Raw genomic sequence first — 17,199 nt, forward strand, 5'->3', positions numbered from 1 at the left:
GAGAGGCCAAATGATGACAAAGTTGTACAATTGTCATAGAACAGCTTGGGTTGGGACCTTAGAGATCATCTAATTCCAAACCCTGCCATGGACAGGGATGCCATCCACTAGTTCAGGTAGCTCAGAAACCCATCCAACCTGGCATTGCATGCTTCCAGGGATCAGGGGCATCCACAACTTCTCTGGGCAACTTGTTCAGTGCTTCATTGTGGTTTTGAGTATTTCCACTGTTGGATTTTGGCAGGTGGCTTGTTTGGTGACTTCTTTCTGCAGAGATCCCCCTTCAAGAGTTCAAATGAAGTGCAGATTTTGGAAGGGTGGTGCTGCAGGTTATCTAACTCCCATGCCCTGTCAGTTTATTCTGTGTGCAAGGGGGGTTTAGTTTAGTTCATGCCCTTAAATTATGTCAGAGACTCAAAGTGCCTGTGTTGAACAGACAAACACTGACCAACACCCACCTCTAGTTCTGTAAAAATTTTTTTGTGTGTGAGTCTTAAGGTAAAAGATAAAATAATCTTAAATTCTGGCAGATCTAACTCTGTGAGCCCAAGTGCATGCAAAAGCAGTGTGGTGCTGCTTGTGTCAGGAGAGTGGCAGACATTCAGTTCTCCTGACTTTGGAATGGCTGTCTGTAGCATGGATAAGCTGCCCTGCCTCTGCTCCAAGCAGGCTGGATTCTATCCAGCTCTGATCCAGAAGCATCTAGGCTGGGTTTACATGATTTACCTGACCCACAGATCCTGCCTTTCAGAGCAGTTATCCTTCTGAAAGAGGGCACATTACAAGGCACGAGTGAGGCTGTGCCTGGGTGCTCCAAGAATGTTCATGTCACCCTGTGTCCCTCCAGCCCTGTGTCACCCCAGCCCAGTGCTCAGCTGGAACACACTCAGATCTGTTCAGGAGGTACACTTGCAGGCAGCACTTGTACTGTTCTCTGGGACATGATGCTCTTGGAGGAAATTAATTTGAGGAAGGACAGGAAAAATGTTTCATCTGAGTTTTACTTCTCATCTTTTGCTTTTTTTCCCCTTCCTGCTTTCTCAGGTCGAAAAAGTTTTTCAGCTTTATAGAAGGTTGTCTAGTGAAGAATTACATGCAGAGACCTTCTACAGAACAGCTGTTGAAACATCCCTTTATACGTGACCAGCCAAATGAAAGGCAAGTCCGAATCCAGCTTAAGGACCATATAGACAGGACCAGGAAGAAGAGAGGAGAGAAAGGTATGCAGCTTCTAAAAATCAAGTCTTTGCCACTTGTCAAACATGCATGTTTTTGTCCTGCTTTGCATTCTAAATACCCACTCCAAGAGAAGCTCCTATAGCACAAATCCTTGAAAAGTTCTTTTTTAATTCATAGTTTGTTTATCAGAAGGCTCCGTTTTGTTCTGTCCTTTACAGAGAAAGTATAAATTTCAAGTGCTGTATTTTCTGATAGATTAAATTTGCTCACTTGCTGGCCACTCTTCCATACAAGCATTAAACAGTATTTAAGAGGATATTGGCATGTATGCCGTTCCCTTCTTTAGTCTGTGGTAGATTAATTTCCTGGAATGATGCCATAAATCAGACTCACAGGAAATAACCCATCACAAGAGCTGTGAAGCAAATGTTTTGGGCAGCCTTTTCTCCTTATTCAGGTGGTGCTGAAGTTCTCCAGGTGACTTGTCTTACATGTAAAACCTGGTGTTGTTCAGGGAGTTTGCTGGAAGTCTTCTCCAAACCACTGTGCCACTGGGAAGATGAGCTTATATATGTAGAATGAGTTTTAGGGTCTGTGATGGATCTTCTCACTGAAGGGGACAGGAGCTGGTTTACTGAGGTGCTGCTGCAATGCCCCACTGCCCTAAAATTAAAGGACTATCCAGGCCTTTATTTCTTTCCTGTTAGATGAGACGGAGTATGAATATAGTGGAAGTGAGGAAGAAGAGGAGGAAGTGCCTGAACAAGAAGGAGAGCCAAGGTAATAATTGCTTTTGGGATGGCTTTGGGCAGATCATGCTGAGTAAGTCTAAAGGTCTGTGATTATAAATCAGCATGCTAAATTTCTGTCTCTTATTAAGTGAATGCACAAACCACTCAAAGGGTTTGAATACCTATGCTGTGACTGTTAAAGGTTTGAAAGCTCCCCCTCCTATGACTTAGAGCAAACAAGCTTTGGATTTATGGCAAATATGATTGATCAGGGTCTCCACAGTGTTAGCATTCGTCCTTACTTTGCTTGGCCTCATTTCACGCCTTCCACTGAGAGCGTGTATTTGACATACATCCAGTGTCTTTGCTCCAAAAGAAACGAGATTAAACTTTAACATCATGATATATTTTATTAATGTTCCCCTGCTTTGGCAAAAGTATTTAATGGTCCATCAGGCTTTATCATACAGAAGGCTTTAACTTCCTCTTGTTGCAGTTCCATTGTCAATGTGCCTGGAGAATCAACCCTCCGACGTGATTTCCTGAGACTGCAGCAGGAAAACAAGGAACGGTCCGAGGCCCTTCGGAGGCAGCAGCTGCTGCAGGAGCAGCAGCTCCGTGAGCAGGAGGAGTACAAGAGGCAGCTGCTGGCAGAGAGGCAGAAACGCATCGAGCAGCAGAAGGAGCAGAGGAGGCGGCTGGAAGAGGTAGAAACAGGAGACTGGAGTTTGGGGGGACAGAAGCCCCTCTCCCCCTCTTGTTTCCCATTCCCACACCCATTTCAAAATAATTCCTTGTAGCCCCCAGGATATCTCAGGAAAGAAAACCATGTGAAAATCTACCTCTAAACGTAGAGCGAAGCACTCAAATCCATGATTGGGTACTTGAATATAAGGCGTCTTCCAAAGCATTTGACTATCCAGCAGCTCCTATGAAGACAACAGGAGCCAGAGCTGCATTGTTTGAAGGCGTTTTTTGTGGAAGAGGCTCATTCTTGGTCTTTGTCTAGGCTTAGGTAGACAGAAGAGGAGACATAAATTATTCCCAGGTGGATGTTTCTCTCAAGAGTACTGTTTTGGGGGCCATAACATTTTTCAGATTTCCCTTTAAAGCTTTCTCAAACGTGTTTGGCACTCATTCATGGTAGATGGAAGCCTGTTTTTTAATGTATTATTCTCTCATGAGCAGTAGCTTAGTGGCTAAAAACCACCTAGATCATAAAATAATAGAATTATTTGGATTGGAAGGGGCCTTTAAAGGTAGATCTATAAATAATTTTGTAAATCAGTGTTAAAATTATAATTCTGCAGGAATTACAAATATGTAAATCATACTTTTGTGATACAGTAAGTATGCAATTTCTATACAGTACTGGAAGGTAAAAGAATGTATGTGGACAATATTGTTCTGTCATACTTTTCACCTCCTAAGATCTCGTGTGCATTTATATATATATGTGTAGATGCAATATGCAGCATGAGCTTCAGAAATAGGAGGATTTCAAAACAGCTCTTCAGGCCAGAGCTTGGTATGACACAGAGTTGAAGTGAAACCAATGCTCTGGCTCTTCAGGAAGTGCAGGGTCAAATTCCAGTTGTCCTTAAATGACCTCTTGCTTGAGTCTGTTTCAGCCTTTCACTTAGCAGTGATGGAAAAACTACACCCAGTCTGGTTTTCCAAATCCTGGTAACGTTTAATGAGGATGCAACCAGGACCAAATGTTGATTTGCATCCCGTGACCTGTTTGCATAACAAGTTATACAAAGTTTCAAATACCTTTCCAAGTCACATTATGCTCCTTATCCCTCTTTTCCAAAGTGCAAATGAGTTTAGTGCTGCTATAAGGAGGGATTGGTAGCTAAGATTCAGCCACACATGAATCCATGAGGAGGAATGAGGAGAAGGCATATAAAGCCCATTTCTCTTCTGTTTCTTTCCCACCCTTCAGAGAATGCCAAGATAAACCTCATAGCACTTCCAACTGTTTTTAGACTGTTTGTGGGGGGAGTAAGTAGTAAAAAAAGATACTAGAAAAATATGAAAATAAAAGATAGTTGTCAAAGGTGGGCAAAAGTTGAGCTACTGTTTAACTGCTCAAATTTTTCTTAGTATGGGAGTCAATGATTTATTTTAAATGCCCCTTTAATCTCTAAGGTTCTGCAGGCAGTATTTTTTTTTGTTGAGGAAGAGGATTACAATTAAATTATCTAGGTCATTTAACTTTAGTAATCAGTGCAACTCTTAAAATCTGTATTTTCTTTTTAAAATAAAGGGGCTGCTGCTGCCAGTAAAGCAAAGCAATGCACCATTTTCTCTGTGTGGGTTGAACTTTTTGGGGATGTTACAGTTATAACAGAATGAGCAAGTAGAAAGAAAAGGCAGCTACCTGAAAGTTATGTTTAATAAGTTCTGCTTTTTAAAATCCAAAATAAAACTGACAGCTTCCACAACCACAAGACAGCATGTAATGTAGATTGTAATCCTGAATAAGGTTGCATGGTAAAACATGTAAAATTTGTAAGATCAAAGCTTTTTACCTTGTATGGGTCTGAAACCTCTGCCTGGTTCCTTGGAGGCATAAATAGGAATAAGTTACAAAATAGGTGAGTTAAAAAAGTTTCCTTTTGCAGGTGATGGTGTAGGCATATTGTTCATCAAGCGCATTAAAGAAAAGACTCACATTTAGCTTTCAAAAAAATCCCACTTAGTTGATTGGATCTTGTGTTGGAAAAATGTATGATCCCAAGTGGTTTTCAACAAAACAGCAGCCAAAACAAGCTCTTTCAGATGGGGGAAGGGTAGTAGACACAAATTTAGATAAACATCAGTGTTGTGACACAATTGAAGGCCAAAATATTTAAATGTTGTCACTTTGTCCTTAACTCACCCCCCCTGTTTTGATGAAGCCAGTAAACAATGAGGAGCTTGATAATGGGAGTCAAGATTAATGTCAGGCGTTGAAGCTCAGGGCGTTCATAAATGAGTTGATATTTTTACCAGACTTGCTGTCTTATAATTTTTGCTTGTGTAAAGTATGTATGCATATACCTATTTAATATTCTTTGGTAGAATTTTATGCATTAGATAATCTTCCTGAACAAGTTGCATATACTTCCCCAGCTCCCCACTTCCTAAATTAAAATTGAGGGCTTGTTCTTACAATGCTGGCACAGAGCCCAGACAGTTTTGACCGAGACTGTAACAGGAACGGTGTTTAGGACATCTGCCAAAAACTCTAATTCTCAGCAGTATTAGAGAAAAGATTACTTTTTAAAAGGCATATAGGTGACTTCTAAAAGTTGTTGTTGCAGGAACCTTGTAGTTTGTGTCTTGCTGAGGAGGTGAAAATGACATGTGGTCAAACTACAGAAAATTACATGAGAATTTTGCGACTGGGATTTTGTCCCACCCCCAATCCTCGTTTAAAAGACATATAAAGACTGTCAACTATGTAGGTGTTTAGCTAGTTTAAACAAGAAATCTGACCTGCTCCTGGCTGTTTTAATGGGATTCTGTGATTCTATTCAGCAACGTGGAGACAACTGCTGAGTATGAGAAGGCATTTGGATTTGTACTTGCAAAACTGAGTCTGGCTCAGGAAGCTAAAAATTGGCTGTGCTGGAATCCCATTCTCTGTGGACCTCCACAGTTCAGGATAGCTGCATTAAATGGTGTCTCTGTCCCTGGTTATGAGAACCTAAGATGGATGTTTTTGAAGTGGTAGCTTATAGCTACACTGGCAAGTAGTCCAGTCCTGTAGAAGCAGATTGTGGAGCACAATAATTAAAGTGCTGAGGACCTGAAGACTTCATGTGTTTAAAGACAGGAGGAATTCCTTTGGACTGGCTGAGGTCTAGACTCTGTGCCTGCTTGTGGTTGGAGTGCATCAGCCTTTTTAATTTCATCCAAAAGGTGTGGTTGGCACTCCAAGACATCTTCAGAATACGAAACAAAACTGGATAAGTGGAGATGTTTGGATGATTCACTTCAAAAGAGCACTCCTGATCTGAACCAAGATGCTAATGTAGGTGTACCTGCAGGCAATTTTTGCCAGGGCTTTATTTCTTTTACAGAAGGGGAGCTTATTCTTATCTACTTAATTTGAATTGCTTGCATCTTGGATTGGTACTGAGTAAGAAGTTCTACTTCTGGTTTATCTCTAGTGTGGACAAAGCAAAAATCTCTTTATTAATCTTGCCGATTCTCTTTCTAAGCTGATACCAGGCTACCTAATTCTTTGTGAAAGAAATAATTAATATAGGTATCATCAGTCTTCTTTTGAATATGAAATAGTAATAATACTTTAGGAATTTAAAATCAAAGGATCTGTATCTATCTTGAGCATTTCACTGTAGGAAGAAGGGCCTGAATTCATTGGTGTAGATGAACTGCCTGTGTAGTTGCATTGCCCCCTCCTGGTAAATTGTGCTCTACTGCATACACTTCCAGTTTGGAGATGTCAGGTTCCATTATAAGATCATTATTATTGCGCCCTAAAACCAGATAAGTAGCATGGGTATTGACACTGTATTTTCTTTGTGGGTTTTTAAAATGTTGTTTGCATAGTAAATGCCCATTTTGTGAAATGCAGTAATTTGAGGCAGTATGGGCTCTGCCAAAATTCTGTTTTGGCATGTCTGACATTTCTTTGGAGAGTTCTTGCTTTACTTTCTGGGTAACAGTTTGCTCCTTGGAAATAAGCTTTTCATCTGCAATGTGCAAGAAAGTTGGTAATACTGTACCAACTTTAGAAGATCTGCATATGCATCCCTAAGTTCGGGAATCTTGATCTATACCTGCTGTTTCTTGGACAGCAGTATTTTTTTTTTTGTAGTGCATGACCAAAAATTACAGTATCTGACAATTACACAAACTAAATTTAGAAGGCAAATTTTTATGTGTAGAAATGTGACATTGATTTTAACAAATGGTTTTTCCTGTCTCATTCCTGTCCTGTGGGCAGGCCTAAGGCACACAGTGATCAGGTTTGGTGTTCTCATGGAAGAGTTGCTAGAGCCAGTCAGGAAGGCAACCATGTGCCATCAGATGGATGCAAGAAAGTCAGTATAGGGCTGGCTCTGAAGCCACATTGGGTCAACTCAACTTGCTACAAACCACTTTTGACATTGCTTTGACAAGATGTGCACCAGGACCCGAGAGATGGTTGTCACTGTAGGTTTCCTCTCCGTGGGCGTGTTAAAAGTAAATTCCACTTCACTTATGACCACTGGTTTGATGCTGAGGTTTCAAAGGCCACATGCAAAGGAAGTGAAACCTTTATTATACATTTAGGACTGGGAATAAGAGGATCATGCAGTGTGTTTGTGCAGGCTCCTGCAGTGCTGGGTACCTCCCTTCCCACTCACCTGGCAGGAGGCTGAGACAGTGTCTGATGGGAAGGTGGAAGTGATGCTGAGAATCCTGATCTCCCTGCCTACTTTGGCACATAGACAGTAGCACATTTGTGAGATTTGTCTTAAATCCATTTTCCCCGTCTATTCCTTTGCTGGGTAATAAATATCTGCTGATGTGCTGAGTTAGATATCTGGATCAAGGTTTCATTAAAAATCTCATCTTTTGACAATTGACTTTGTTTTGTGCTGCCATGGGAAACTGGCTCTCTTAATCAGTTTGTAGCTCATTTTTCCTCATATTAAGTTCAGTTATTTATAATTATTGCTGAATACTTCTGAATTAATTCAAGAAGCGATGAATTTGCCCATCTTCCTTGTGGTGAGAATGATGCCATCCTGAGATCTGCAATATCCACTTAACAATGTCAACACAATATTGTTTGAGTTGATAAATGTGCATATTATATTAACCAGTCAGCAGTGTGCTGTCTCTTGCATCCTCAAGGCAGCAGAATTATAGTACTTCACGTCTTAGTTTTTCTTAAACAAAAGCCTGTCAGACTTGATTAGCCAAGAAGGACCTGAATATATTGACTTAAATGTAGCAATTGCTTGACACTGAGGCATATATTCAGAAATAAAAGTGCCTACTTAATCCTTTTACAGTGCTTAAAAAATGAAGGAGGGGAAGCAGTGAAACCTATGAAATGCACCGCGTGCCGTAGCTGCCTTGCAGCACTTTTGCTATTTTTATATCTACATTCATTGAGGAGAGTTGGCTTAAGCACGAGTGAAAAGGCTGGTAAATGGATTTAGTTAGAAGAGATGCAAGAGCAAGGAAGCTGTGTTTCTGAAAAGATCCAGAAAGAAAGTGTGGGGGATAAAAGAGTTTGTCTTGTGGCACAGGAAGGTGGTAGTGAACCCAGCGTGATGCTGTGGGCCAGGGAAGAGGGCATGATAGTTACAGCGTGGGTGTGTTTCAAGTGGTCTCCAGGAAAGTCACATCTTCCCCCAAACTGTAGTTAATGAAAGAGAATTGGAAAGCAGCCTGTATTATTTAAGTGCTACTAATTGGTGGAATCACAGAATGGTTTGTGTAGGAAGGACCTTTAAAAACCATCCTGCTCTAACTTCCTGGCCATGGGCAGGGGACATCTTTCAGTGCTCAAAGCCCCATCCAGCCTAGCCTTGAACACTGCCAGGGATGAGACATCCACAATTTCTCTTGGCAGAAAAGCTCAGAAAACCCAAGAGCCATCTTTTTCCTCCCCCCTAGTATTTCTTCTCCACTGTCATGTCAGAACAGATTCCAGAAGATGGAAAGGCTGTTGGTATTTCAGTTCCTTCATAGTAATGCAGGAAAATGTTCCAAGCAGAGAAAGCTCATCCCACGAAGTAACACAGCAAGTGTAGATCAGCCTTTGCTTTTTCAGTTGAGCAAACTATGAAACTCACACCAGTAACTGGATTTGTGAACCCAAAGTAAAGCTTAGTGTGAGTGCTCTTCCTTGCTGGACTATTTAAAGTATCTTAACATAGACAAATCTGTGGCAGCTTTGCTCCAACAGGAATTTGGGATAGTATTAACCTGAACATAAATGTGATGACAAATAACCAATGTAGGTTTTCATTTTTGTTCTTGGGATTAAATTTGTGTGTGCTATTTTTTGGTTTAAATTTCTTCCATATTTTTTTTAGTATGTTGTAGAAACCTATAAAGAAAGTAAATGTAGTGATATTCCCAGTTGATGGTTGAACAGGAGACAGCTGGGTCTTTTGACACTTAGGCAGTTGTGGGAGGCTGCCTGGGATTTCGAGGTAGGTGGAGTAACTGGATGCTTATGCTGGAGTGCAGGAAGAATTGGTCACGACTACATGGGCATCTCAAATGTCTTCTCTGAAGTCATATATGGTGCTCCATAGACATAAATGAGTCAGTTCATGCTTTCTAGAGCTGTTTTCCAGGTTCTTTTCAGACTTGAGCACACCTAATCAGCACCTGTTTGTATTTGGGTCATGTGTGGAAGCTTATCTGTGTAAGTGTAAATCTTACACGTAGCTGCTTTTCCTCTTTTACATAAAGGTGCATTTGATGTTTTGGGAGGAGCTGAGGTGCTGTTGGCCAGCCTTCCTTCTCTCTTAGGCAAAGTTTTGGGCAGTGCATGAAATTAAGCTTGATTGTTGGGCCAACTGTACAAAATTCTTAGCAGACCAACTGTTTTAAGAGACAAGCTACTTAGGGAAAGTTCAGATAGTTGGCATTTGAGTTAGCTGATTTGGTAGGGCTGATCACTCCCTTTTGGCAGCAAGTAGGCTGTTGATGTCAAGTTGTCATCTCTTGAGTTCAACAGTTGTTTGAGGATTGGGGTTTGTGTTAGCCTTTTTTGAAGAGAGGAGTAAGTTTCCACACCTTGATTGTCAGCAAGAATATGGTACATGACATTTTGTGTGTGCATGAAGAAACCAGAGTGTCTAAGTGAGGTTGCTTCTAGGGATAGATGTGTGCTGGGTATGAGTTTGGTTTCCTGGTGGAGCACTTGCATAAACTGTTTTGTCACTCAGTTGCAGAGCTTGCTAGTCCTGGTAAATCCCGCTCTTCACCATAGAAAACAACCCCACCTCTTTCTTTGATAACAGCAAAAGTAAAACTCTGTGGTTTCTTTTCCCTTTTTGTAGCAACAAAGAAGAGAAAGGGAAGCTCGAAGGCAACAAGAGCGTGAGCAGAGGCGGAGAGAACAGGAGGAAAAAAGACGCCTGGAAGAAATGGAGAGGAGGCGTAAGGAGGAGGAAGAGAGAAGAAGAGCAGAGGAGGAAAAGAGGAGGGTAGAAAGGGAGCAGGTGAGTCCATGATACAGATATATGTGCAATATGTTTGTTTCTTCTAAATTCTAATTTAATTTTTAAAAAAGTAGTAAGCCTGAATCAGCTTAGAGGCAATGTAACACTAACTCTTTCATCTTTGTTGTTTTTGACAGCAAGTGCACTAACATAGGATTGTAGGGCTTTATGGAAAATTCTGGCAGCCTCAATATTGTCTCAAAAAAAGAAGTCTTGTTGCAGTACTCATTCTAAATTCAGTTCATGCCCCTGGGCTGGACTAAAATCACCAGAATTGGCAAAATCATGACTGGGACTGAAAACTGTTTCTAGGCTTGTCTTGCTGGATCAGTGGTTCTTGCAGGACATGCCCCTGATCAGAAGGCCTCCCAAGAGAAGGGTAGCTCTGTTGCGTGTCAACTTCTGGCACACAGAATTGGTCACTGGCATGAACTTTGTGTACTCTGAATTTGAGATGGAATCTTTGAGCTGCACAGGATTTTCCATCCTAAAACTTCAATATGCAATTTCCCTCTCTTATTCTGTTTAAAATCAGTAACGTATGCCCATTCAGGCAACAAGTATATCTTAAGTTATGCCAGTGTGCCCTTAATACATTGAAAGTACAACTGAGAAACTTGTTAAACTGTGAAATTCAGCTGCTATATTTATGCATGAAATCTGCATGTTTTAAAATCCTTTAATAACTTCAATCAGGGTGATAATCAGAGCAATACTTACTGTGCATGTACTGCAAAATGCTGATTGCAAATAAAGGGCCAAAATTTCTGTCCTAGAGGCTGATTGATTGTAAATTTCCCATTAACTTCAGGAATGCTGGGTTTGGCCTGACATACCTTAATTTTTTCTTACATAAATTCACTGTATTGAGATCACTGATGATTGTGTTACTGGGAAATTTTATTGTGTTTGTGTATGTTTCAAAGATTCTTGAGTCAAAAGGAGAGAAGACTAACCAATGGGAATAAATATATGGAAAATCTCTAATTACAGCATAGCAATTTGCTTTTGGGCAGACACCGGGTATTCCCCCAGCTGCTTTTTAAATTGTTGAAATGCTAATTACGCACAGTGCCAGTAAAGACAAATGGTTAATTGGTGTGGCCAAGCTGAACCACTCTGAATTTTTATTCTTTCTTTTAGAAGAAAAGACACGTTCCCTCTTAGAATTTTTGTTAACTCAAACTGTGGCTCAGCCAATGTGCGTAACAGCAGTATGGTGTATCTCATCAGTCTGTCACAAGACTTTCTATAACTCCCATCACTGTATCACTGATCCATTGATTTCTTTATGCATACACTGTAAATGTGTGCGTGTGCTTGTGTGTGTGCGCATGCACATGTTACATACTTCCATTAATTGCATGATAGGATGTTACCAGCTTGGGTTTGGTGCTTCTGAGTTGGAGTTCTTCTAGGGGTAGGTGAAGCGAGGGTTAATGTCTTGACCTGTTGAGGCTGCAGGTGAAGAGGTGGCTAGATGGCAAGACCAAGTGAGTTTGGTCTAATTTCTGTTTCCTGGTGGATGTTTGTTTGTGTCATAACCATCGCATAATTCAGCAAGGCTGGCAGTGTTTGCTCAGGAGAGGCTTCTGGTGAGGGCGGCAGGGGAGACTCGGCAGGGCAGGTCCCAACTGCACTTGGCAGAGCCCGTTTGGGGGAGCTTGCTCCAGCTCTGCCTACACTATGCCTGGCTCTAGCTGTTGCTAACAGTTCATCGCACCAGTGCAACACACTAATGTTTAATACAACTTGCATGTGACTTTGTATTGGCTGTGTTGAGTCAGACTTGCTGTGTTTTAACTTACCAAAACCTTCAAGTGCATTTTGCTGCTTCTTGAAACCACTTCCAAAATACATAAATGAGCACTGGCCTGTGCCGGCAACATTTGCAGGAGTGCACATTTCAGAACAGGAGGGGCCAAAATGTAATGCTCAGGAGGCAGAGCTTCCTAAATTGTTCTGCAGGCACTAATCCATCCTGAAGTGAGTTTCTCATAAAGCTGAACTGGGGAAGTAGCGTGTGGTGTTCCACCCAGGGGGTTCTGATGCATTCCTTTTGAATAAATTTATTGCTGGGTAATTTCTATGTGACAGGAGTATATCAGGCGACAGCTAGAAGAGGAGCAGCGGCACTTGGAAATTCTACAGCAGCAGCTGCTCCAGGAGCAGGCCATGTTACTGGTAAAGCACTGTATCTGTTTTGTTCAGTAGCTATAGGATCCATTTATCCAGCCAGTCCTAGGCTTCCCTCAGTCGGGCACAGCTGCACTGACAGTATGACAACAAAGGAGCTTGATTAAAAGGCCATTTATGCTAGTGTTGTGGGCTGACAGGCACATATGAGAAGTGCTGTATGGTCACACTGCTTTCTGGGCAATAAGAGGAGGCTTTATGTTAAAGTGGAACGGTTCTGGTGTGGTGGTCGAGTTTCTGAACAGACCTTGGCATTCAGTGAAGAACTAGAGTGCTTGTGTTGCAGATCAAAAGCACACATGATATGTAAATCCACCCCAGGATACAATGGCCTAGTGTTGGTCTAAATCATTGTTTTATGAACTTAACACTGGATTTAGTATAAACAACTCTTTTTTTCCCTTTAATAAAAATCAGTTTTGTTATAACTCTCCAATCATGTCAAGCTTAGCAGTACACTCATGACTTTCCCAACATAAGACACAAGTCATATGGGTCTAACTTAGCTCTTGGTTACACATTAACAATAAAACAAAGAAACAAACAAAACAGCAACCAGAAAGGTGCATTTTTAATGGGATTGGTAGGGACACATCCACCTTACAGTCAGTGTCATGTCTTGAATTCCTGCCCCGTTCTCTCAAAGGAATACAGATGGCGAGAGATGGAGGAGCACCGGCAGGCAGAGCGACTCCAGCGGCAGCTGCAGCAGGAGCAAGCCTACCTCCTGTCGCTGCAGCACGACCACAGGCGGCAGCAGCAGCAGCAACAACAGCAGCAGCAGCAGCAGCAAGAAAGAAATAAACAAAGCTATCATACCCCTGAGCCTAAATCCCACTATGAGCCTGCTGAAAGAGCGCGTGAGGTAAGTCGTGCTAGTGAAGAGGAGTCTGCTAACTGCTTCTCTGCCTGCTGCCATCAGCATGACTGCAGTTCTGCTATACCAAAGCACCACTCATAAGGAGTAGGATATTTTAACTGTTGGTTACTGGTTTCCAAGCCCTAGGCCAGCTTCTGAGTACTTCTGCTGCAATCACTGGAGTTCAGGCTTTTTGAGGTGTAAAAGTTGGAAAGAAGGTCTGGAAGGCTGCTGACTAAGGGGCCTGGTTTTGGAAGTATCATGTCAGGAAGTTGTATGTGTGCTTCATCAGACATGTTTTCTTAGGAACTGTTGGTCCAGAGGTCTGTGTCTCTGGCAAGTACTGGTGATTTGAAATTGAGAGGCAGTTGGAAAGCACAAACCTATGATGGATGTTAACACTCAGCACATGTGTACACATTTGGTGTTTTAACTTACACTTTTCAAAATTTCCTTCTCACGAGCACAAACCTGAATTTCATTAGTTTCATTTTTGAAATGTTAAGTATTCTTTTCTGAGATCACTAGGACTCTTTTGAAACTCTATGGTGCTGCCTTCTTCGACTTCAGGCACTTACAAGTTGATCTGAAGTGCTGTGCCTTTCAGTGAGTCTTCACTGGTCCATGAGTAACGTTGGTAAGCAAGTGAACACCTCTTTGATGTATATTTGGCTTTCTTTCAGTGATCTTATTCTTGTGTTTCCCTTGAGCACCATACTGCCCACAAACCACCAGACTGGGCAATGTTAGTCCAAGCTCTTAATGGCATTCATCACCTGCATGTGGGAACTAGGTAAATACATTTTGGAACAAGAACAGAAAATATATTCAGGCCTGCTAAACATGATAAAACAGCTTTTGGTTCAGCTTCATCCAGCAGGGCCTCTTAGTCTTTGAAGTACTATTGCTTGGGCTTGGTGGACGCAAACTCATTTTATTCTAGATGCTGTTGTCCAGGTTCTTAATAAACTATGTTTGTCCTATCTCATCCATTCTGTTTGATGGTTGAAGTATCTGATGTGTCTTTCTTACTTGGAAGAAGTTCAGACTTGTCTGGTATGGGATGGTGCAGACATGGAACCTGCCCTCTTGTCCTTGTTGCATGCTCTTGGCCCACCTCAGTGAAAGCATTGCCAGTCTAGCACTTCTGTCCAGCCTGAATGCTGGTTGGAATTTAGAGGGATGCAGAACTGTATCTGCTTAATTTTCCTTTCAGAGCTGAAAAGGTGAGAAAAAGATTTAAGTGTTCCATCCTTTAGGAGAACCACTGACTCAGTTGTTTTTCCTGTTGTAGTCTTTCTTTTGTGATTGCTCTAGCCCAAAAGAGTAAAGACAGAAAAATTGATTGGTAGTCAGATCTTCCCAGAGATCATTGTGTAATAGTCTTTTAAAAAAATGTGATAGAAGTATAGCCATAAGGTCTTGATACCCGGCAGTGGGAATGGCACAATTTAATCCTAGCAGCAGGCATTAACTCTGACATCATTCCTTACAAAAAACAGTGAATTGGAATGAGTTTTCTGTGCCTCATACTTTCAGCCATACTGCTCTCCAGAAAAAGTGTCCACCTACAGAGATGCTGATATTGGGATGGTAAGGTGAAGTGGACTGACCTTCCTGCCTGGCAAAGTTTATTGGTGATTAGTTTTCTTTCCTCATTGCAGTAGCAGCGAGGATATAAGGAAAAGGAATTCTAAGTAAGATTGCATTGGGAAACAGCAGGAAGATTACAACTTAATGTCACTTCCAGGTACAGACAGTCAGATGACTGGAATAGGAACTGTTTCTGTCCAGGAATGTATTCTATCTCCTTGCCACTTGTCTGGTTTTGAGGACATGTCGCTCGTGCAGTTTATGTGCTTTGTAGAAGAAATTTCCTATAATCTACAGCTAGAGATGTGAAAACCTGTTGCTTCAGACAGAAAGACTTGAGGCTTTTCCTTATTCTATTCATAACAAGGAGTCTGGCCTGTTTTTTAGACTTTAAAGAATGCCTCTATGAAGTTGAACACGATGGTGAAAATGATTGCATGGTGAAGATGCTTGCCTCCATTATTGTTGAACTCTTCCCAAGACATGGTGTGTTTTGTGTAGACCTTAACAGAAACTTGTCTGCTTGTCCCTATAGGCAACCTGGTACTATCCTCAAATTTCGGAATGCAGAGGCAGGTTGGGTTTGTAGAGGAGCCCACCTGAGGCGAGGAGTCTGGAAACTTGCCTGTCTTCTGGAGGCCAGTCTCTCCAGACCATCACTCCTAGGGAACATTAGGAAATCATCCCAATACTGGTTTTGTGCTCTGGGCACAAGGGCTAAAGCAAATTAAATCATCCCAAGCTCCTGTTTGATCTTTGGTGCTTTGATAAAATACTGTGAGTTTAGCATTCCTCAGAGGTAGCTTACCTGGCACATGCTGCCTTGGTTCTGGCAACAGACTTTCTTAGGAAATGAGAGGCTGTTTCCTTTCTGCCTGTAGCCTCCCTCCATCTCTTGTCCTTCATACCTCTCACTTTGTTGTCAGTGTTGTGGCCTTGATAGAGGTGACATTTCTGCATGGGGACCTTGCTTCATCGTCTGCTGAGGACTGAGCACATTCTGATTTAGTCTTCCCCTCAGCAAGCTCTTGAGGTTAACATAAGATCAATTCTACACCTTCTTGAGAACAGGAAACAAACTGATGGCACTGTCCTCTACACCCTTTGAGTTTGTGCTGAGAGTATTTGATAAGAGAGATAAGATCTACACTTTTGAGCCTGAAGCTGAAGAGACTCCAGTGTTACCTGATAGAGAAACATCTCCCGTCTCTTCTTCTGTTGCTGAAGAGAGAAGCACAGGAAAGCAGATAATCCAAAACCATTGCTTGCATAAGGTGGGCAGCTCAAGTAAGGGATAGCAGTGGGAAATACTTTTATATTGTAAAGTTGTTTCTGTTTAGGTATATCTTTTTTATTATCTGTAAGGAAAGTACTGATGGAAAATCAGTCTAGGCAGAAAGAAGGCCCATAATGGTCTTTCATCATATCTCACATCTTGCTACCTCCTGTGTCTCCTCTCTCCCTAGTATGGATTATCCATATTGGCCTACTTGGAACTTTGGTGGAGTTCACTCAGTGTACTTGCTGGCAAAAGTGGTAGGGAAAAAATCCTGCCAAACCCCAAATATATTTGCTTTCTTTGTAGTAAAGAAAAGGTGGTGCTCCCCTTTGTATTTCTACTGTAATTGGTTTTACTGACTCAAGGCTTAACCTCCATTTATTTTGGCTTAGGTGGAGGAGAGATTTAGAAAAACTAATCAGGGCTCCCCTGAAGCACAGTCTAAACAGATGGGCAAAGTGTTGGAGCCACCAGTGCCTTCAAGATCAGAGTCCTTTTCCAATGGAAACTCAGAACCTACTCAGCCTGCCCTGCAGAGGCCAATGGAGCCCCAGGTAAGTGCCCAGGAAAATCTTGGTGAGCCTGCAGGGAATGCAGAAGTCCTAACGTGTTTCCTTCAGATTTGCAGATCTTTGCACTTAAAAAGCCTTTTGTAAAGGGTAGTACTATTACACAAAACAGCTTATTGTGTAGATTTGCTCTTTGTCTATTTTTGCTTTTTTTGTTGATAAATGGATTTGTGGGTTTGGTGTATTTTTTTGGTTTGGGTTTTTTCATGTTAGAGCTAGACTGGAACTGTTGTACCCCATTATTATCTGTGCAGCAGTGACACAGTGGGTTAAATGCTGGTGGCAGTTGCAGAGCATTTTGCAATTCAGAATTTGCTCTGTGCAGGGTTTTTACTACTAAAAAGGATGCTCAGGAAAAAAGTGCACTTGCTTGGTTTTTAAAATTCTTGCCAAAAAAAGCTAACTAAACAAGTGGGTTTTAGCAGTGTGAGCACTGTTTCAAAGAGTTTGCAAAACATGTCTAAGAAAAGCAAGTTTGTTGTCAGTAGGCCTGCAGTTGCTAAATAAAACTCTGTACCACCCCTGGAAAATCAAGAAGAGGTTGAAACCACTAAGCTGCATGGTAGCCATTGTTCTTTTGTTTTCTAACCAAGAGCCTTCA

At 41.6% G+C, this 17,199-nt stretch overlaps 1 protein-coding gene across 9 annotated transcripts in view; it reads left to right on the forward strand.

The window, feature by feature from the left end:
- The window catches only part of MAP4K4 (mitogen-activated protein kinase kinase kinase kinase 4), a 162,773-nt gene that overhangs the window by 117,869 nt on the left and 27,705 nt on the right, over nt 1-17,199 (forward strand). For 7 of the 9 annotated variants that reach the window (XM_058825229.1, XM_058825231.1, XM_058825234.1 and 4 more), the window contains exons 10-16: nt 1,045-1,220; nt 1,887-1,959; nt 2,407-2,617; nt 9,941-10,102; nt 12,200-12,286; nt 12,945-13,163; nt 16,422-16,583. In XM_058825229.1, coding sequence (XP_058681212.1) covers nt 1,045-1,220; nt 1,887-1,959; nt 2,407-2,617; nt 9,941-10,102; nt 12,200-12,286; nt 12,945-13,163; nt 16,422-16,583 — 1,090 coding nt within the window. The remainder of the gene's footprint in view (nt 1-1,044; nt 1,221-1,886; nt 1,960-2,406; nt 2,618-9,940; nt 10,103-12,199; nt 12,287-12,944; nt 13,164-16,421; nt 16,584-17,199) is intronic. The other 2 variants (XM_058825233.1, XM_058825238.1) reach the window with 1 other exon arrangement.

The sequence above is a fragment of the Ammospiza caudacuta genome, chromosome 2, assembly GCF_027887145.1.
Source record: "Ammospiza caudacuta isolate bAmmCau1 chromosome 2, bAmmCau1.pri, whole genome shotgun sequence".
NCBI classification, from domain to species: domain Eukaryota; kingdom Metazoa; phylum Chordata; class Aves; order Passeriformes; family Passerellidae; genus Ammospiza; species Ammospiza caudacuta.